General features: G+C 32.6%; 1 protein-coding gene across 1 annotated transcript in view; it reads left to right on the forward strand.

Moving 5' to 3' along the window:
* Nucleotides 1-6023: 6023 nt before the first annotated feature.
* Nucleotides 6024-22437, forward strand: part of LOC134725108 (uncharacterized) — a 37265-nt gene continuing 20851 nt past the window's right edge. The window contains exons 1-13 of the mRNA XM_063588655.1: nucleotides 6024-6172; nucleotides 10383-10400; nucleotides 11718-13214; nucleotides 13588-13773; nucleotides 15019-15194; nucleotides 15808-15942; nucleotides 16692-16852; nucleotides 18851-19052; nucleotides 19387-19499; nucleotides 19969-20083; nucleotides 20455-20658; nucleotides 21846-21893; nucleotides 22046-22228. Of these exons, the coding sequence (XP_063444725.1) occupies nucleotides 12014-13214; nucleotides 13588-13773; nucleotides 15019-15194; nucleotides 15808-15942; nucleotides 16692-16852; nucleotides 18851-19052; nucleotides 19387-19499; nucleotides 19969-20083; nucleotides 20455-20658; nucleotides 21846-21893; nucleotides 22046-22228 (2724 nt within the window). The 5' untranslated portion in view covers nucleotides 6024-6172; nucleotides 10383-10400; nucleotides 11718-12013. The remainder of the gene's footprint in view (nucleotides 6173-10382; nucleotides 10401-11717; nucleotides 13215-13587; nucleotides 13774-15018; nucleotides 15195-15807; nucleotides 15943-16691; nucleotides 16853-18850; nucleotides 19053-19386; nucleotides 19500-19968; nucleotides 20084-20454; nucleotides 20659-21845; nucleotides 21894-22045; nucleotides 22229-22437) is intronic.

Genomic DNA, 22437 nt, shown 5'->3' on the forward strand with positions numbered 1-22437 from the left:
TGTGCGTTAAGGGGCGTCGTCACTTCCTTCCAATGTTGAGCGAGTGGTTTGAAAATTATAATTCTATATTGTACGAATTATTCGGCAAATTGAATTCTCAAAATTGACAATCAACACTGCTGTCATTAGGGAATTGTCAGTTAGTACCTACAGAGCAACCATGCTTTCTAGTTTATCCTGCACAAAGACGATCACTAAGACGCTTGATGAACGTAAATAGTGCAGGGATACAGGCGACCCCCTCTATCTGGTAAATGACGTCATAAAGGCGTGCATAATTGACGAGTTTTTGCCGGTGACGGATGAACTCGAAAGTGGTCTATTCGCAAGCCATTCATCGAGAAGCAAAGACAACTCAAATATACAAATAAAGAACAAAATGTGATTAAAAGTCCACTAAAAGTTATTTGACTTGAAGCTGAAAGAAATCGATTATAGTTTGTATTCTCAATTATTCTTTCAAGTTTGATATGGTGTTAATAAAAAGCAAATATTGTCATATTGTAATAGGTATATATAACAATGGAAGACTAAATGTGATTCAATAACTTTACCTGAGATTGTAAGCTGCAGGGGACTTTTAATATGTCCTTCATTACGATTGTTAGGCGGACGAATTTTCAGACCGTAAATAAAAATTGTTTTGACAGGACAGGGGAATTCATAATATTTATTTTCACCAAAGATAATCAAAGTACTGAAGTACTGAACATCGGATGAGTACAAGTTCTTGTGTATGGTCACAAGCACTTGTCTAAAAAAAAAATCACATCACTATACCTGAAAGTGATGTTAATGTCCAGAGATTTTTTTCTTGGATAGGTTCGTGCGTGGATTATGCATAAATGACAGGGAATTCAACCTCACCTTGGTATTAATTTAAACTTTTATATTGTAGTGATACAAATCAGTATACTCTGGTTTGTTTTTGTATTTTAATTGAGTATTTGTATATAACAGTAACTTCCCAATGGTTATATATCTGCATACAAAATATCATTGACTTACCACTTGTTGGTCACCATAAACTAGACTTAATCACGAACTAATATAGTGTTGACGCCGCCGATGCTGCCACCGACTCCGTCAAAGCGAGACAAAAACGACAAAGAGACCAACAATAAATTTCGAATAGTTCTAGCATTTTTCATATTTCATTTGAAGCCCAGTTCTTTATAAAGTTGCCTCATACGATTGAAATACATAGTGTTAAAAGCAAGACGTATTTTATATATAACGCCAGTGTTCTCTTTTTATGATTTGGGCGGCATAACTCCTATGTGTTTTTTCAAGTTTCCAATTTGTTATGTAGGCTCTTGATTCAAAGTCATTTCGTAAAGATATATCACCTGAAAACGGTTCTATATTTTTGTAAAAAAATCACATATCCTGGATAAAAGCCAATTTTGTTTATTGTGCTTTTCCATAGACTGAGACAGACCAAATGGGAGTGCAATAAATATTCAATACACAAAGTTTCCAAAATTGCACATTTTTCTATTTTTTTATTACTTTTTAACAATATTTGTTAATGTTTCATTGATCGCATCATAGTTTGAAAATAACTTCAAAGTTCTTTGTCTAAGAAACTGAAACATTCATAAAATATTCATAAATTGTATTACTTCAGCAATTAAAAAAACCGTGCATTAGATAACACTGCATTATTAGTATTATATCGAAAATATAATGTATTGCTTCATACTAATCTGGACCTTTGTAATATTTATATTTTTTTTCTATATTCATGCTACATATATATCACAATAAGAACGTAGAATTCCAACGAAGACTGCAATCATCAGTGATGTTACAGTAGAGATGACCAGGATATTGACGAACGAACCTATCTCGACGAACGAACGTATTAGGAGCGGTAATTGTATGTTTACAGATGTACTTAAAACCAAAAGGTGTTGTTATGTAATGGTTAATATGTTTGAATTGTATTCGGATAAAATCACGATAATAAAGAGAAATGCATTAAATATACCAATTTTGAATGGTTTTCATGATTTATCGATAAAAGATGTATAAAAGTGTTACGTATGTTACGATATCATAGTTGTTTATTATTGTTGAACGCATGATGAAATGTACATCAAAAACAGGAGTATTCGAGTGCACCGACAACTTTTACTTTACTCATACAGATATGAATGCATAATTTAGATGCTCTGAAACAATATGTAAATGTTATGTTGTGGGATCGTTTCTTTATCTGTTTTTTTAATTGGGTATTCAAGTTTTATATGTAATCTTATCGATCAGTTTAAAAAATATAATTATATCGTTTTTTTAACCCGTTCAAAAATGATTTTTTTAAAGGAGGAAAGGGGGGGGGGGGGGGGTTGTGGGCTTGTATGTTAAATGTTGTCCTGCATTTTTTTAAGTGTAATCTCTGTCCTTTTTATTTTTCACTCTATTCGGTCCTGCCTTTTTAAATAAGTTTGTCCCGACTTTTTTTTACATAAATTGTCATCCGCCTTTTTTTACTTCACACTCTAGTCCTGCCTTTTTCAAATTTCATCCTACCCCCCGACCCCCCCACCCACCCCTCGATTTAAAAATCATATGGTACTCTTTTATCATACCTGTCAACCACTGACGAAGCAATATGTTTAGTGTTAAACTGGTCATCAGATTTCATACAAGGCTTACTTGGTCCATTAACAATGCAAATGACGACATTAAAGATCACTTCCAACACCTCAGTGACACAACAAATTTATAAGACAAATGCAGATACTAATATATATAAAATGACCAATAGCGTTTGTGAGGTAGAACCCCCCCCCCTTTTTGTTCTTTTCAATGATTTTTTTTTGTAATTCTTATTGATTTAATATCAGATTTTCCATGTTTTTACAAATTACCTATCACTACTTCGTATGTTACGCTTAACTACTAGTGCTAAAGAAAAGGACATTAGACTGGCAAGGGAGGCGTACATGCAGTATGCAGATAGCATTGAAAGATCTAAGAAGCTAGAAGAAAAGCTTGATCGCTGTGTGGACAACGGTTTTTGTCAGATTAAAAAAACAGTGTACAAAAAAATGAAATACCCATAGAAACTGTAGTTTAGTTTTGCTTTCACAAGTACAAATAAAGTAAGTCCGTTAGCGCTACAATATTTAAAAATGTCCTTTAAAATGTGTGCTTGTTTAAAGTGCACACGAGCTGATGTCACCACTGGGCGTCTTTCGTCTGTATGTTTGTTCGTTCGTTGGTCATCTGTTTGTTAATTTTTCACATTTTAATCAAATCCTCTGAAGTAATTTTGTCAATCTAATTCAAACGTTGGTGGAATGGTTCTTGAGGCTTTCCTATGAATTGTCCAAATGTTGAATGACCCTGGTCTCGATCTTATATTACAGTCGATTGCATTGAGTGTGTAGGTAAAGATAATATGTTTGGTTAGCGTGCTTGCTGGCTGAACTGTGAAGTCATAACTGGGTTAGGTAAACTCCAGAGTAGACTAGTCCGACAGATAACCAATCTATCTGTCTGTAGGACTAGGCTACTTCGAAAAAATGGTAGTATACCTTACATAATAATGACTTTTATTGTTTAGCTAACAAGCAAGCTAACCAAATATTCTACATTTACCTACACACTCAATGCAATCGGCTGTAATTATGTTAAATTATTACAAAATAACAATACAAGAAATAATCAATATTTTATGATGTATTTAAATGAGTAGTTATTGTTGCAAACTCCTTTAGAAATTTGAATTGAGATCAGTTTTGGTATAAGGGAAAGGGGGATGTTTTTTCTCATTTCAGATTTCATAAATAAAAAGAACATTTCTTCAAACATTTTTTTGACAGAATTAATATTCAACAGCATAGTGAATTGCTCAAAGGCAAAACAAATATTTTAAGTTCATTAGACCACATTCATTCTGTGTCAGAAACCTTTGCTGTGTCAACTATTTAATCACAATCCAAATTTAGAGCTGAATCCAGCTTGAATGTTGTGTCCATACTTGCCCCAACTGTTCAGGGTTCAACCTTTGCGGTCGTATAAAGCTGCGCCCTGCGGAGCATCTGGTTGAGGTTTAAAATGTGGAAGGATTTCGTTTAGTAATATACCCATTGATTTAGGTGGCAGGTACCAGTTTTGGTGTACCAGAACAAGTGTCCCACGCAGAAATTTTGTTATAGTTAAGTATTGAGGTATCTAACTGCATCATGTGGACTGAAAAAATAAATGAATGTAAATTCTAGGCTATTGTACTACACAAGTAAGTAGTTGCATACACAGAGTGGGGATTTCCTTCACATATAGGTCCAATCAGATGTCAAAATTGTGGTCTCCTCACTTGATGGCATCCAATCAAAGTGGGGGAAATATTCATTTTTTTGTAAACAAAAATATCTTGAGATTTTGATGGTAAGGATAGGATCGGACAAGGCTCTAATTCACTAAATATCCTTTATCTCTTGAATTTTGCCTAAAATTCTTGTCGGCTTTTAGCAGGATTCTGCAGGTGAGCATTAGATTGGTATCAGAGCATCACATTTTTTGCCTTATTTGCAATGCATTTATAAATTTTAAAATCTCCATGCTGGACAGACACCCACATTTAAAGGTTTTCTATATATTTACATAAGCACGCACACATCTTAGTTCCTTGAAACCATACATTTTATTTGTATATAAGCTTGAATGAATTTTCAAGAAAATAAAATCCTAAATCCATGAAATTCTAAAGATTTATTGTAAAATAACTGGTTTCTGCCACCTTAGTGTAGAAAAATAGGTACAAAATAACTTAATTTCCGGTAATTACATGTTAACTATAATAATAAAAAAAATTGTGCTTTGTCCTAAATTGCCGATTTTCACATGGAGCCATAGCAGTTGGACAAATGTCACAAAATGTAATTGTCTCAGGAATGTCTAAACCAACATTTCAAAATGATGTTTTATTTATATTGCCTGATTTTTTTATTTTTTGATGCTAGAATGTGATACTCAGCCAGTTGAAACGTACTTTAGGTCCATCTGTGTGCGTGGGTTGGATGATCTGGTCCAATTTTTCTAGGGTTATATCCCTTAGTACTCAAAGATTGGACCCTCACCAGTATGCACCTCCTATAAATGGTATATTGGAGAATAGCAGTCTGTAAACTCATTTATATTCGTATAAATTTGCAATTATAATGAATAAACGAATTAAATGAGCGGAAAATGTAATAACCATAAGAGATGCAACTGCAATTTGACTATCAAAAGTATCAATACACTAGTTATAAACTTCAATATCTATTTTTTTAGCATCCCTTTTTTACGACATGCAAAATATTAAAAGAAAAAAAATATTTAGGAACTTATTTCTTTAATTTGATCAGGGTTCCTTGTAACCAGCCAAATCTGTCTTGTCTGGGGGCATAAGCCAACGAAGATAGATAAATTTCAGAAAAGAAAACAAGATTTAAAATTAAAAATGAATTACATCAATGAGTCATCAATATGATAAACTTTGATATCTATGCTTTCACCCTTTTATTCCCCTCAAAACACTTTTGGGACCTCAAATTTTAAAACAGAGTCTTGAATATCGAGTGCACCTTTTTCCATTGAAGCAAACATTAAATTATTAATGCTTTGAGTAGGCTAATAAACAGGTAATATTTCTTTAAACTACATGCAGAACCATGCAATTTCATTCACTTCGACGATTTTATGTTAAAATTAGTTCATTAATATGTATAAACTGCCGCTCCCGCTCCGTACGATTCGTCAAGTTACGCTTTCGTACGTTCGTTCGTCAATATCCTGGTCATCCCTAAAAAGACGTATATACAGACACTTGTTTCTATCCATTGGGAGGTCGACTATCCATATATTATCCTTATATATGAATAGTTGACCTTCCCATTGATAGAATTGTTTTATATTTACTAAAATGAAAATTACTAAATTCGAAGATGATCAAATAGTAATAAATAGTCTGTTGAAAAATAGCTAAGCAACAAGGTAAAGCGTGTTGCTTTAAAGAATTAAGAGCAACAATGGGAATGGTTTAGGTCAATCCATATTTATAATTAAAATAAATCATCGGATATATATTAAAACTTGTGGTTTAAAACGAACATTATTCCGCTGCAGGTCGGTGGGTCAAGAATGGATTCTTACATGCTTTTGTTTTTTCTTGGAGCAGGTATGACTTAAAACTGTTCAATATGGCAATATGTGTGCTGATTTTTATCATATCAGGGTTGATTTATTTGATATTTTCATACTTTTCGCCAAAGTGTTCTGTTCAAGTAAAACTGATTTTATTTTATTTTACATTATATTTTCAAATTAAAAACTACTTTAAATTAGATCCGTAATAACAGGAATAAAACAAAATCTAAAATTTATAATTTAGACTACTGAAATAAGAGAGTAGAATGGTGTTAAAACATATACAGGATGACTATTGTATATATTATATATAATTTATTTCTCCGGAGGATTCTGTCTTCAGGGGAAAATAGCAGACCACCTCTTTGATTATCGATTTGCAGCATCAAATTGAATGTTGGCATCATTTCGGTCAACGGTCAGTCTGTTCGTGCTAACGACCATATAGCTTATGAAGGACAATATGTAAACTGTAGGTGACATTAGTCTGTTTCGACTAATTGAATATTTCTATTTTAATGGTAACCGTTGTAATTCCGGTTTTGTCATGTTTCTTGATTGTCATTTATTACTTGCACTTTTCCAACGGAAGGAACTTGAAATTGTCCTAGTTATTAATATTGTGATTTTCTTCCGTCTTTTAAAATTGCGTTGTTGCTCTTGAGCTTTTAATGTCTTTTTAAGTTTCTGATGATTTTTTCCTGATACTTATATTAAACCTTTTGACTTTTCTCAAATATTCTTTTGACATCGTGAGATTGCTAATTTTTTTTAATATAATTTTAATCTGATTCTATTTCCTCTCCAACTTACAGAATATTTGTTACTAATGTAGACATGCAATGCCATGCATACCTAGTATTTAAAATAAATATATCAGTTAATAAGCTTTTGAAAATTACGAAGCTGTGATTGACTATAATGAACTTTCAGCAAACAGGTGTCTAATCCTTTAAAGTAGCATGAGGTAATTATTATTGTGCTAGATGACAAAGCCTCAAACAACATAGTGTTTTAATATTGCAAAAACCATTATGTTGACTGCCCGACAAAAATAACTTATCTATCATGATTCCCACTGATACACCTACATAATTCACAAAAGATGAAATTTTTAAAAATCAAAAATATTGACTCATTTTGACGATAAAAATTCCCATCTTTTTATTGAATACACAAAATTCACAATTATTTTTAAAAAAATAATATATTGCATATTTTTCCACATGTTTTGTAAAAAATCATGAAATAGTTACTACGGTAACCATTTATTCTACCATATTAATAGCCTTAAACATATTGTCATAAGCTATCTTAAAACCAGGGGTGTCGATCAGATGAGAATCTTACATGTTCCCAGAATCCACTCAAAATTTAAACAAACACAACCCTTAAAATTTGCGGTTGCAAACTTAATGTTTATTGTTTTTTCACACTCTTCTTTACTTTCCTGGTACTAAATAAAAGACCAACTACTAGTGTCTGCTCGTTAAACAGTACATACCTTACCATGTTCTGTCTGCGTTTTTGTTAGATGTTTTTTTCTTTGTATCAATTTGATGAGTTAAGCCTCTTTCAACTGGTTTTTTATAGTTTACTTTTATGTTCTGCTGTTATAACATTGTCCTAGGTTAGAGAGAGGATTGAGTGCTTACAAACATGTTAACTCCACCACTTTATGTGCCTGTTCCGAGTCAGGAGCCTGTAGTTCTTTTGTTGTCTTTGGTTCATGTCTGTCTTGATATTTGTTTTTGTTAATTGTTTTGTATATATTTTTTTATATCGGGGTATTTTATAGTGGACTAAACGGCATGGGTTTTTTTCTCATAGCTGAAGGTTGGCTATAATTGCTTATACCCACTTTATTTGAACTTCGGTGGACAGTTTTCTCATTGCCAATCATACCACATCTCCTTTTTTATGTATCTGTTCTACAAAAATAAAAATAAAACGCAAACACACAATTTGTTACATAATAGTACAAAAATATAGTGGTATCCGTCTTTGTGAATAATCCCTATAATTGCAACAAATAAAACAGCAAAGATGTTAAATTTAGAATGTCAGGTACTTTCTTATAGCAAGGTTATTCGTCTAGTATTGTTAACTGTTTCAACAAGCAGCCAGTATTCCAATTATTATTTATTGTAAACCACTACTGACATGCTTGTTTATTTATTAATTTGATGCCGAATTAAAATAAAATCTCAAAGACAAAAAGAAAATGAAAAAAGTATTTCAAGCTTTTTTATAATATATATTATGTCCTGTCCCCAAATTACAAACATTTCATGGAATGTTAAATATCAAATATTTAATTTACATATGTGAACTGATAACTCAAATAATTTTCAGCAATTGTAGGTAGAAGAACGACTTAAATCCACACAACTTAAGTTTTACATGTATGACCATCACCACGAATTGGCCGATCGAAACGATATGTCTGAGACCAAACTGGGCAAACATGTTTTTGCGGTCATTTATACATGTATCTTTTAAATGGTAAATTCTGATTCAATCTTAGTACATACATGTATCATGACAGTTTGACTTAGACTGCATTCACATGGTACATGCACACAAGGAGTCAATTATATTTAGTACCCTGTTAACGCGCCTGATTTTGCTCCTTTATGAGTTCACGATCAATCCCCTGTGTAGTTGTTTCGTTCTTTAATATAATAGTCCTATTTCACAAATAATCAAATATGGTTCAAATATTTTATCATGTAAGAAATAAGTTAAGTTTTTTATTCCCCACCTAGGGCCATTATGTTTATCGGTCTCACAGTGCATCTGTTTGTCCGTCTGTCCCGCTTCAGGTTACAGTTTTTTCAAGGCAGTTTTTGATGAAGTTTCTGGTCCCTATATAATATGATCTTAATAATCTTAATGCCAAATAAGAGCTTTTATCCCAATTTCACGGTCCACTGAACATAGAAAATATTAGTGCGAGTGGGGCATCCGTGAACTATGGATACAGTCTTGGTTTTTTTACAATTTGATACAGGTGTTCAAGCTCAGGTTCATAAACATTGTATAAAATCTTTACAGCTAATTTCCTAATGCATGTAAGGCAAGACTTTGGTTAGCTTGCTTACTTTGTTTGTATATTGTACAATTGCAATTGGGATAACGTCCAATCAAATTTGAACATTATATATACAGTCAGATTAAAATATGCCTTTAAACATGATATATATTATTTGAAGATGGCAATATTAATTGCATAGCTAGAATTGACATTTATATAAACAGATCAAGCAAGCCTACCAAAGTTTTACTCTACAAGCATTAGGAAATTAGCTGTAAAAGATCACCCTCTTTGACGAGAATTGAAGGTTAAAAATAAGTCCATAATCGTTCACGATCATTTGATCTACTTTTGGTAGGGAAAATTTGTATAATTCAATAATGATATAACTAAAGGATTACACCTACGCTGTATACTGACCTGCGACATTTTAACCTGCTTATTGTTAAAGATAATAAATTGAAATTAGTGATAATTGGACCGTGGAAATGACGTTGAACGTTGAAAGAAGGATATTGTAATGAAACTTATTTAAGCTTTAAATTTCTATGCCAAGTATTTAACACTCTGCTTTTAATATTAAATGACTGTCATAACAAATACTTACATTACACTTTAAATGCAATCTTATAAGGACTGAAAGGTCTTTGCTTACCATACTTAATACATTTTAAATTGGATACTGTTAAATGAAATTATAGACTTTTAAGCAGTTCAGAGTCATATATGTGTGAAACCATAACTTCTAAAGATATTTAAATTAAATTGCCAACTAGAATTCATAATACATAGGAATATCAAAAAAAAAAATTAATATCGTTCTGTTCTGTTAACAGAAAAAAACATCTTTTCAGTTAAAAAATCAAATTCAACCCTAGGGTTTTTCCACCAAAAAATTTGGTAGTGACAGAAAATGACTTGAAGTATACTTGGTAGTGACATTTGGGCTTTATACAAAATACTGCTCAATCTGAATGTTTAAGTATATGTAACATATAGTTTACATAGTTAAGTTACTGACACTATATTTATTAATATAGCTTCTATATATATTTAAATATTATAATAAATATTGTAATACATATATATAAAAGAGTACAATGTATGTATTAGGTAAACACAATTGTATTGATAGACACATAACGAAGCAAAAATCCTCAGTTTTGAAAACTGTAATCGAACACGTTGTTGTCTCTACTTGCAGGGCTCCTGACCTGTCATGGTAAGTAAAAAAATATGAATGATACTATTCCACTTTTTATACATATTGATAGAATAGTTCATATGTGATTGGTTGAGACTATCTCACGTGTCATTGAACAAATCTTCATACCACCCTCAGGCACTGGAAATAAATGTATATTATTCAATTTATCGTTCAAATCCAAAAAAAAAATCCTCGTATTCACGTTGTCTTTAAATCAGCATGACCTATCATGATTATTTTTTCGTCTCACAAAGTAAACCAGTCAGAAACAGTACCAAATTTAACACAATAATGTATGTGACATCACTAAATGTCTTTACTTCGGTTTATCTCAGCTTAATGAATTTTAATAAACAACACTTTATTTAGTTGTACAGTATCTTCCGTACTTTCCACGTCATATTCGTTGACTTATAATTTCTTTCATATGCAATATACTGTGTCATACATGCCAAAAAATTGAAAACAACACGTTTAAAAATTTCTTGCGTCCGAAGCGCTTTTCTGGATTTACCTTCATCCGGAACGCTGAAAGCCAAACACTTGAAATCCGAAGATGTATAAGTACCGAAAACGTTGAAAAGCCATAATTGTAGGCTACCAAATGAAAATTTTGAAATAGCAATTTTGTCCACAACTTTAAACAAAACAATTAATTTTACAATGGCTATAGGCTTATTAAAATGTAAAGAAGCAAAAAAATAACAACATTAAAATGTATTTGAAGGCCCCCTTGAAGGTTTTGTTGGACTATAAGAGCCATCTTGCACGTAAAACCCCTATGGGCATTCTAAAAAGATGGTTTGTATCCTGCGTTTTCCATCACTGCGATAATGTAGTTTGTCTAACCAATCGTTCTCTACATTTGACATCACCATGTCTACACACAAACTGTTGAATTGTTTTTGAGAAAAAAATTGCCGAACATAGGACAATTGTCCATGGCGATAATAAAAAAAATGAGAATGTTCTTTGCTGTAGTGAAGGGTTTATAAAGTTTAATTTGCTATTTTTGATTGTAGGAATGCAATTATTAAACATGACATGAACGGGGTACCATAAACAATGTAAAATATCAAAATGTTAAATGGAAATTACTTCAATTAAAAATATATACCGGGGGGTATATATTATTTCTTTACATTTGATTATAAACATAAGGTGATGTAGTGTGATTGCCAATGAGACAACTATCCATCAAAGTTTAAAGTGGATGTGAGCAAATATATGTAATTGTTCATATTGCATAGGTATTGTACTGTACTTATATTTATCTATATATATACATGAACGCGAACAGATCAATTTCAATTTTATGATTTTTTTTTTAAGTCACTGTTGCTCAAAACCCTCTTTCTGGATTTTTGCCGTCAATGCCACCGAAACCTTCTGGAGGTATGACTTACCCAGCAAATTGGCCGTCAATGCCAGCGAATCCTTCTGGAGGAATGACTTACCCAGCAAATTGGCCGTCAATGCCACCAAAACTTCCTGGAGGGATGACATACCCAGCAAATTGGCCGTCAATGCCACCAAAACCTTCTGGAGGGATGACTTACCCAGCAAATTGGCCGTCAATGCCACCAAAACTTCCTGGAGGGATGACATACCCAGCAAATTGGCCGTGAATGCCACCGAAACCTTCTGGAGGGATGACTTACCCAGCAAATTGGCCGTCAATGCCACCAAAACCTTCTGGAGGGATGACGTACCCAGCAAATTGGCCGTCAATGCCACCGAAACCTTCTGGAGGGATGACTTACCCAGCAAATTGGCCGTCAATGCCACCGAAACCTTCTGGAGGGATGACTTATCCAGCTAATTGGCCGTCAATGCCACCAAAACTTCCTGGAGGGATGACATACCCAGCAAATTGGCCTTCAATGCCACCGAATCCTCATGGAGGTATGACTTTTCCACCTAATGGACCTTCAATGCCACCAAATCCTCATGGAGGTATGACTTTTCCAGCTAACGGACCTTCAATGCCACCGAATCCTCATGGAGGTATGACTTTTCCAGCTAACGGACCTTCAATGCCACCGAATCCTCATGGAGGTATGACTTTTCCAGCTAACGGACCTTCAATGCCACCAAATCCTCATGGAGGTATGACTTTTCCACCTAACGGACCTTCAATGCCACCGAATCCTCATGGAGGTATGACTTTTCCAGCTAACGGACCTTCAATGCCACCGAATCCTCATGGAGGTATGACTTTTCCACCTAACGGACCTTCAATGCCACCGAATCCTCATGGAGGTATGACTTTTCCAGCTAACGGACCTTCAATGCCACCGAATCCTCATGGAGGTATGACTTTTCCAGCTAACGGACCTTCAATGCCACCGAATCCTCATGGAGGTATGACTTTTCCAGCTAACGGACCTTCAATGCCACCGAATCCTCATGGAGGTATGACTTTTCCACCTAACGGACCTTCAATGCCACCGAATCCTCATGGAGGTATGACTTTTCCAGCTAACGGACCTTCAATGCCACCGAATCCTCATGGAGGTATGACTTTTCCAGCTAACGGACCTTCAATGCCACCGAATCCTCATGGAGGTATGACTTTTCCAGCTAACGGACCTTCAATGCCACCGAATCCTCATGGAGGTATGACTTTTCCCGCTAACGGTCCCTCAATGCCACCGAAACCGCAAGGAGGCTTTACTCTACCAGGTAAAGGACCGTCAATGCCACCTAACCAACCTGGTATGACTTTTCCAGCTAACGGACCTTCAATGCCACCTAATCCTTTTGGAGGGTTGACTTTTCCAGCCAATATACCGTCAATGCCAGCTTTACCCTCTGTTAAACCAATAGGTATGTACTTGTTGTGGATATGTTTATAATAAATTTGCATATTTTTGATTGACTTCGTGTATGTTATTTTGTACATAAGTCTCCTTGAATAAACCAATCAAAATTTGGCATTTCGATATAAAGTATGATAGTTTTAAATAAAACGAGTAATATTAAAAGTCCGGTTTCAAAACTTTCATTGCAGTCTCGTCATTCTTGTAAATGATATTTTGACCAATGAAAACATCCACATAAGTCACGTTTTAAACATCTAAAATGGGTACTTTAACTGATAAAATAAATCTTAGATAAAAAATTAATTTGATACCAGAAGTAATGGTATAATATTTTTCAATAAAAGCAATAAGTATTTTATAATATTATGTTTTATCAGTACCAACCGGGTCACCTGTTCCTGCAAGTTTCCCGTGTCCCAAGGAATGTCAATCGTGCCAGTTATTTAACGACAAGACAAAGGTTTGCATGGCATTTGATGATTTTGGTGTCATCAAACAGAAATTTTATAATAATTGGTCTCTGAAAATCCAGGACGATTACGATTTTCTCTCCAACACGTCATGTAAGTACAATTCAGTTTGGTAGCTACAGTAACTAAAACTGATTTAACGCATTCTAGTATAATAAACAAACAAATATTGGATATCTTCAGATATATGAAAATCAGTGAACAACAAATTTATTGCTCGGAGTTTGCTATCAATAAGAAGGAGCGATCTTTCGAATACGGAATTTTTTAGTATTTTTTTGTGAACATTTGTGTTTTCTTTTTTATTATAATAACAACTATTTCTTAAAACTTCCAGGCATAACAACAACAATTGATAAACGGAAATGTGTTTACAACCATTGCAAACAGTTGTATTCACAACTTTTGAAATTTTTTGAAATAATTATAAAAAATATTTTAATGGGGAATTTAGTCTCTTCATAGATATGAATTCTAACTTCATCAGTATGTTTGGCTCATTTAAAAAAAAAACAGCAACTCAACACCAGTATTTTACTAAAAAAATTACGAGTTAGATAACAAAAGAATCCGAAATGATAAAAACTTATGACCTGCACTAGATCTACAATGGAAAAACTTCATGCACAAATGAATAAAACACATTTCACTTAATAACAGTATCAGACGGGTTTTAAGATTAGATCTAATTTCCTAATGCTTGTAGAGTAAAACTTCGGTTGGGTTGCTTGCTCTGTTTGTATAAAGGTTAACTCAAGCTTTGTTAAAAAGATTGACATCTTCAAACAATAAATGTAGGCATATTTGAATCTGTATATATATCATATTTTAATTTGATTGGACATTTGGTCCGAGACCACTATTTCGTAGTGCATTTCTTTTAGAACATAAATGAAAATTAAAAAAATCCCATCTGCGCTTTCTCGAAGAAACTTTAACAGTGTGTTGTACTACTTTTGGGACAAATTATATCAAAATTATAGAAAACTTCATCGCCTCTAACTCAAAATATGGACAATTTTATGTTTAGGGCGTCTTGAAATCTTTTGACAGCTTCCGAAGTGCTAATTTTAAACCTTTTTCAGCTGGACCAAATCACTACTTTCCTTTAAAATTCTGGACCCAAATTTGTTTACAGTGTAATTTCACCCCCTACTTGCAATTTGAGGCATTAAACATGGAGAAATCAATTTGGAAGGGGTATAAAAATTAATGGCAAGTAACCCACTGTCAACACTAGGGACTATATTTGTAATATACAATCAAAGTAGCACGCTAACCAAAGTCTTGATCTACCTGCATTAGGACATTCCTTTAAAGTTGTTGTTTTGTTTAAAGTGTTCACAACAACTGCATATATGTCAACTTGTGATGGTATTGAATTCTACATGAAGACATGGGCTGTTCTAAAACAAAAGGGAAAAGACGATCTATTAGGTTTTATTAGAGACCCAAGAACAGTTTCAGTTGCAGATTTACGACTTTTACCAAAGACTCCTTTCGCCATTCTCGAGGTAAATGTATACAATTTATAGCCTGTCAAAGTTGTCTAAAAAAAGAAGTGAGAGGTAAATGTAGGCTGTATTGCTATATAATTTACATTGGCTAATTAAGTTTGTGTGTCATATTTGATACGACAGTGTTGATAAAATTAGTACGTTAAAGCAAGATTTGACAATTGAATTTGGTTTACTAGTGTGTTTTGTAGGTCCGTTGTATATGTTAAAAGATGAACACATTTGTTTGTCGTTTGTTTATGTGTTGCATATTTGATTTTCGTTCATTTTTTTACATACATAAGGCCGTTAATTTTCTTGTTTGAATTGTTTTACATTGTCTTCTCGGGGCCTTTTATAGCTGACTATGCGATATGGGCTTTGCTTATTGTTGAAGGTCGTACGGTAACCTATAGTTGTTAATGTCTGTGTCATTTTGGTCTTTTGTGGATAGTTGTCTCATTGGCAATCATACCACATCTTCTTTTTTATACATTTGAATAAACTGGTATGTTATAAAAATTCAGAGTACTTTGATATCTCAGCCAAAAACATGTCTATCTTGTAAGCTGAAATTTTCATAAACTACATGAATGATGTAAATACATGATTTTTTTTATTTCCTTTTCAGTCCACTGTTGAGCGCAACATGTTTCAACTAATGAATAAAGATCAAAAGCTTGTCATGTGTGAAGGTCTTGAATACATTGACTGTTTTACCAGGGTAGCCATTGACAGAAATATAGATTGTGCCAGAATTCTGCTGGTAAGAAATTTAAAAAAAACAACATGAGGAACTCATCATTCTTTGATGATTTTTTTTCAGAATCATATCTAATTAACGTTGAATTATTTATATGATTTGATATAACTAAAGATCAATCCACATAATTATTCAGTTCTACAACAGATCACATGATCTCTAAGAAATAGTTTGCAAGTACATATATCAGAAGGACAACCGGATGTGCCTTTTCGTCCAAAATGTAATTCGGTGGCGCTCAGTAGTCCTACGCCGAAAATTGGACTATATATGCTTGATATGAAGATTAGTTTTATCTGTATATATGGTGATATTTTAAAATTTAGTAACAGTTTCTTTTGTACTATAAGTTCGATACATGGACAATACTTATTTAATCTAATTTATAAAATACCATAAACACATAAAACCTAACACCTTCGGTACCCAGTAAGAACACAAATTCTTGGCTAAATGCACATCTTCATTCTAAAAAAAAGAACATAATTTTGTACCTTACACAAATGAATGCTTTATATTTTTTGTATCTCATTTCATGAGAATCATCAGGGGCGGATCCAGCCATTTTAAAAAGGAGGATTCCCAACCCAGAGTAAAGGAGGGGGGTTCCAACTATATACTTCCTTTCAAATGCATTGATCGTCCAAAACAAAGGGGGTTTCAACCCCCGGATCTGCCAATGATCATCCTGCTGATTCTATCTATGAATAGTTTTTACAGCATCTAAACTTATTAACTATATTTATTGTCAGGCCTCAGGAACAGCAGATGCAAAAACTATTGCATCACTTGTTGACGTGAGGAACTGCTCGAATTGGGACAAAGAACAATGGAATTTGACCATGAAATATTCTCCTGATATTTTAGACATGGATTGTCTGAAAATAGCACCACCTGACGTCATGGTCGATAAGTAAGTATAACAATGTTTAACTTACACCTTAGAAAGATTTAAATAGAATCAGGTTTAAGCGACTTAGTGAATAAATATTTTAATCTTCATAAAATTGCATTTACAAGTGATTGGACTTATATATAAATATACTATCTCAAATAAAATTATATATAAATTAAGATACTGCTAAAAGTTATTGCATGTTTATTAAATTTTGCGCAAATAAATCTATTGGTTGCATGTATTATATACACATAAAAATATATGTTACCATAGTACACAGATAAGAAATTACTCTCCACTGGTTGTTTAACCAGCATGCAATGTCTTGCGTAGCGAGAGTAATTTTCGTGTTTTTTAAACATGCTAAAAACTTGAATCATTTAAGAAGTATATACACTAGAGTCGTTTTACAAATGATTGACATTGATATCATTTAAAATTGATGCCTTGGTCGATAGATATTTACGTTTTGAATTCGGACGATTTTTACAGTTACATGTATTAAGCCTACATATATAAAGTGATTAGAATTATATAACACAATGTTGGCTGCTGTTTCCCTATTTTTGACATTTTGAACTATTATGTCTGTTCACACATCGTTATATAGCGGAATTTGATGCAACTGTCATACTAGTGAGAGGTTTCGCTAGCTCTAAAACCAGGTTTGATACACCATTTTTTACATGAGGAAATTCCTGTACCAAGTCAGGAATATGTCTATTGTTATCCATTCGTTTGAGCATTTTCATTTTGCCATTTTATTAGAGACTGTCCTTTTGAATTTTCCTCGGTGTTCAGTATTTTTGTGATTTTACATTTTTTGATATATCTTTAAAAACTACTGTATATTACTAGTATCTAAACAAATGTTTAAGATTCAAGGATTTGAGTGTTCCCTCTCATTGTCAAAAATAGATGTATAAATGTTTTTCATTTTAAATTCAAAATGTTCTAGTCGCACAACTATTAAAAGAGATCCTTGTGGTTTTACCTTAACAACGATATCTGTTATTGCTTGTTTTGATATGATATCATACCTCTTTTTTAATCGTTGATAAGTAATTATAACAATATTGATAAAAACCATAAGTAGTTTAAAAAATCATAATTGTATAAATAGACGTTATGATAATGAATTATAAGAAGAATTCAGCTAAGCACCTCCATTCCTTCATGATGACATTATGTTTAAGCAAGTTTAGTGAATTGAAGTATTTAAGCGCAATATAATTACACCTTCAATGAAATTGACTTCTTTGTCATTGTTGAATCATTGTGGTTTTTTCACCATTTCCATTCTCTATTTTATTCTATAAGCAATGTATTAATTGAAATATCAAATACCTATCAATTTACATACACTTAGAAATAAATGCCCAAATTAATAATTAACATATTTGAATAAAAGAGAACAACAACATTTTTTTTATTTTTCTGGTTTTGGTGGGAATGATCTGCATAAATACGTTCATTTTTATTTCTTACTAATACAATTGTCAATGTATACATATTTACAAATGACTTGTACAATGTACATTAAGCAATATCTTCGGGTTAAACGCTGAATCTCCTTGTAATTGTTATTGTATGACGCAGTTGCAATTACGACTCATCTCCGGTTGTTACTACACTTATGATGACGTGTATCGCTACTAGAGCAGGAACGGCTTACTCCTTTGGAAAATCTTATTTTTTGCTTCTTTTTTAAATGGTTCGATGAATATTGCTTTCCTTTTTAACTACTTTAGTAGTCCACAATGTTCATATTAAAGGTTTACGTAAACACCGAGATTATGAGTTCGAATCCCACGCATATTCGCTCGACTCCTATCTTTGTTCTCTTCTTGTGTCAGTTTCTCAACTGAAAATCTGCTGTTTTCTCCAGTCACCCCAGTTCCCTTCACCAAGAAAAACTGACAGTCTAGAAATAACACAATAATGTTGAAAGTGACATTTAACATCAATAATTCGATCAATCAAACCAATTCAAAATATATTTATTTATTGTAGCATCGATAGCTTAGCCCTACACTGTCATAAACTTGACAAACGTGAAATTAACATTCTTGCAAACATTACAACTTCAAAAATGTTAGACGATAAAAGAAAAGGAACTCCAGTATCTTCTGACGAAAAAGACAAACTAGCAGATCTTTTATCTTTCTGTGGAGCTGATCCTGCTATAATGGGTGACCTTATGGATAAATCTGAGGTAAATAGGCTATATAACTAATTAGGCAAGAATGTCAACTATTGTAGACTAGACTCAAGGTTTATAATCATTAAACGAAACAATGTGTTTTTATTTGAACAATTGATATAGGTCAAAGCCTTCATTTGGCATACATTTACCTTTTAGAAAGTAATGAACATAGGTTTAAAGTTTCAATATGATTTTACCTTGGACATTATCCAATAATAAATGATAAACGATGGCTTGAATTTGCAATCTTGAATGATAATAGATTCTAGACATTCAAAACAACAACAATAACTCAAATTAAAAATGTAGTATACATCTATGAAGTTTTTAATATTTTTTGTAGATGTTGTCTAAAGTTGACTACAGCAAAACTGATACAAAAGAAGGCATTAAATTCATGAAAGAAGTTTTAGAAACTGTTGACCCGAAAGATTTAACAAAAGACCAGATTGTCAAGTAAATATATTGTTATATCGATAAGAATTTCTTGTGACAATTTGATAAACACATCTTCAAGTTTAACACTAACTCAACACAACTTAATGAAACAACAGCATTTTTCTTTTTGAAATAGTCGAAATATAAAGGTAGAACTTAAAAAATGAAAAGCGATTTTTTCCCGCTTCAAAATTACTATAAATGTGCGAAAAGATCGTGTCTTAAAGTTGTTGGGTTCCGTTCAAAAACTAAAAAGGAAACGGTTACAATAATGCTTACATTGGCCTAAGAATCAATCTGATTTCGGTAATTAGTAAAGATTTTTGCTTTGAAAATGACAATGCAAATTTTAATATAGAATTATATTTGAACACCGTTAACTTCAAGTGTCTAACAGAATTAAATAGTCCCATGAGAATCAAGTTTTGTACAATTATTCAAAATACCTTCAATGTATGTCAATTTATAAGATTCAGTTATTTTACAGTTCTTTCAAGATGATGGTCTACAATAGAAGTTTACTAGCAGAGCTTGACACGACCGAACTTGAAAACGCTGTTTGTGAGATATGTGATAAAGCTGATGACTTTGACCAAGCTGATGTATGTATTAAAACTAATCATCCTTGTAATACTTATATGCTGAAATTGGCAAAGCTAAGCGTGATCACATTAAAACTAACACTAATGGTAGGAATACATGTAATGCTTTTCCTTATGATGGTGATTTTGATAAAACTGACATATGTATTAACATTAATAACCCAAATCCTTCTTAAATGCTGAAAGTTTTAAAAGCTAAGCGTAATAACATTAAAATAATCACTTTCGTTTAGGAATACATATATTGCTTTACCTTAAGCTAGTAATTATACAACATTTAAAAAAATATCTTTATTTCTTTGATAAATTTAACAATTATTTTTTTATAACACCAGTCCCTTTTTTATATTCGTTATCTAACTTTTTTTCAGCTTGCAAAACTAGCAGATGTTGTTTTAAAACGGGTACCAAGCTTAGCTGACCCGTCAACATACGACGATGCTACCATCGACTGCATTGGACCTTTATTTCAATTTTTACCTATGCAATCCTTTGATAATATTCCCTCTGCTGCCATGGAATCTGCAATCTCAGGTGGTAAAATGAAGAATGTTACGGTTACTTCCAAGTCAATGGTGAGTAACAGAATATATGTTGATGTGTTTCTCTCGGTTTTAGGAGTTACCCGGATTTGTTTTCTATCAATCGATTGATACCTTTGAACAGCGGTATGCTACTGTTGCCTTTATTTATTTATATTGTATTGTTTATATCAAAGACCAAAGCGGCAAACTTTGATGTTTCTTTCATTCATAATCGAACAGATTATCAACTTTGTTTTGTTTTCAGCACGATGTAAATGTTGAACGGCTCGTAAAAACGGCAACACATTTGTGTAGTCACGTAAAATGATCTACCTTTTGCAAATTTGGTCTTGATTTTGTTCACAATAATGGAATGATATCTAAAACATTCCTCTATTAATTGACGAAGTCACAATCTTGACCTCTATTTCCATAATAATGACATCTTCGAATTCGACCTTCATTGCCTGTATCATTTTTGTGGGCTGTTACGTGGATTTACATTTTGGCTATGGTATTATCTGTTTTACTTGGACTTGCGTGTATGATGACTGTTATCACTTGGTCTTGGTTTCTTTTGTCCTTTTTTTTGTTGCTTTGATAGTATATTCTCAAATTACTTGTCAATTCTTCTGGAAATATCCAGTATCATGTATGAATTTAACAACAATACCGAAATCTAAGAAAAAATTCAAAACGGAAAATTGTTATCAAATGTTAAATTTTAATTCTCATTCGCATTAAACGGACGGAAAGCAACTGCCATATTTTGGACATTTTTAGAAAATGCGTTAATTTGTGTGAAAATTGGTGGATTAAACCTGGTTTTATATCTAGCTAAACATATCACATTAATGCATAAAAAATGAGATATTATAATGATTTTTTTTTTTTTTTTACAAATAAAGAATCAAATCGTATTCATTTATTATCTATTTTATAACTGGGCCTCACTGGTTTTTATTATAATGCTCCTTTTAATTGTATTGACGTTGTACATGTGTTGTCAATGACAAAGAATCTTTCATTAAAAACAGGTAAAAAACCATAAAGCAAGGATGGCAAAAATGCAAGCCATTTCACAGAATACGATACGACCCTATCAAAATTGGGGGCAATCTTAGATGTTCAAAAATTGTAAGCAGATTCCGCTCAACTAGAAACACCATGGTGAATTATGAACAGTTTTTATTTATTATTACGAAAGCACGTAAATGACATTCTATGTTATATTTTAGGGTAAAAAGTTGCTGGAATCTGCAAAGACAGCTTTGGGAAAAACCAACGTAAGTAAACACAAGTTATATAAATTACAATTTTTCGGTTTATTTGTAATCTCAATAAATTGAATTTTCGTTGATAAAGTTTTGAGGTCAGATATTCTCATTTGTGTTGCATGTACTCGTGTATTTATAGAAATAAAAATGTCATTTTTAAGGGGGATTTTACTAGTGCTGACCTTGAGAAGCTTGGAACTAGTGTCATTGCCATGGTTGCCACCGATTTAAAGAAGATACCTGATGCCTCATTTTCCGACAGTATCATCGAAATGTTTGCAGACAATATTAAGAAAAGCGACGTCAGTCCACCAAAATCTATGATTGCAGCGCTGATGGAAAAGGTGAGTTGTAAAACATTCAAGGGGAGAAATAGTAACAGTTTGCCAGAAAATAATATCATGTGTCTAATTATAAAATTTAATGGTAAACATTTTATATATTATTGTTATCCTATGGGCTGCTATTTTTAAAAAATCGTTTCTAAAAATTAGTCCGTAAAGGATAACATAAAATATTCGGGTTTGTTCAGTTGTATAATCAATTTTAAGAC

The sequence above is a fragment of the Mytilus trossulus genome, chromosome 7, assembly GCF_036588685.1.
Source record: "Mytilus trossulus isolate FHL-02 chromosome 7, PNRI_Mtr1.1.1.hap1, whole genome shotgun sequence".
Classification (NCBI taxonomy): domain Eukaryota; kingdom Metazoa; phylum Mollusca; class Bivalvia; order Mytilida; family Mytilidae; genus Mytilus; species Mytilus trossulus.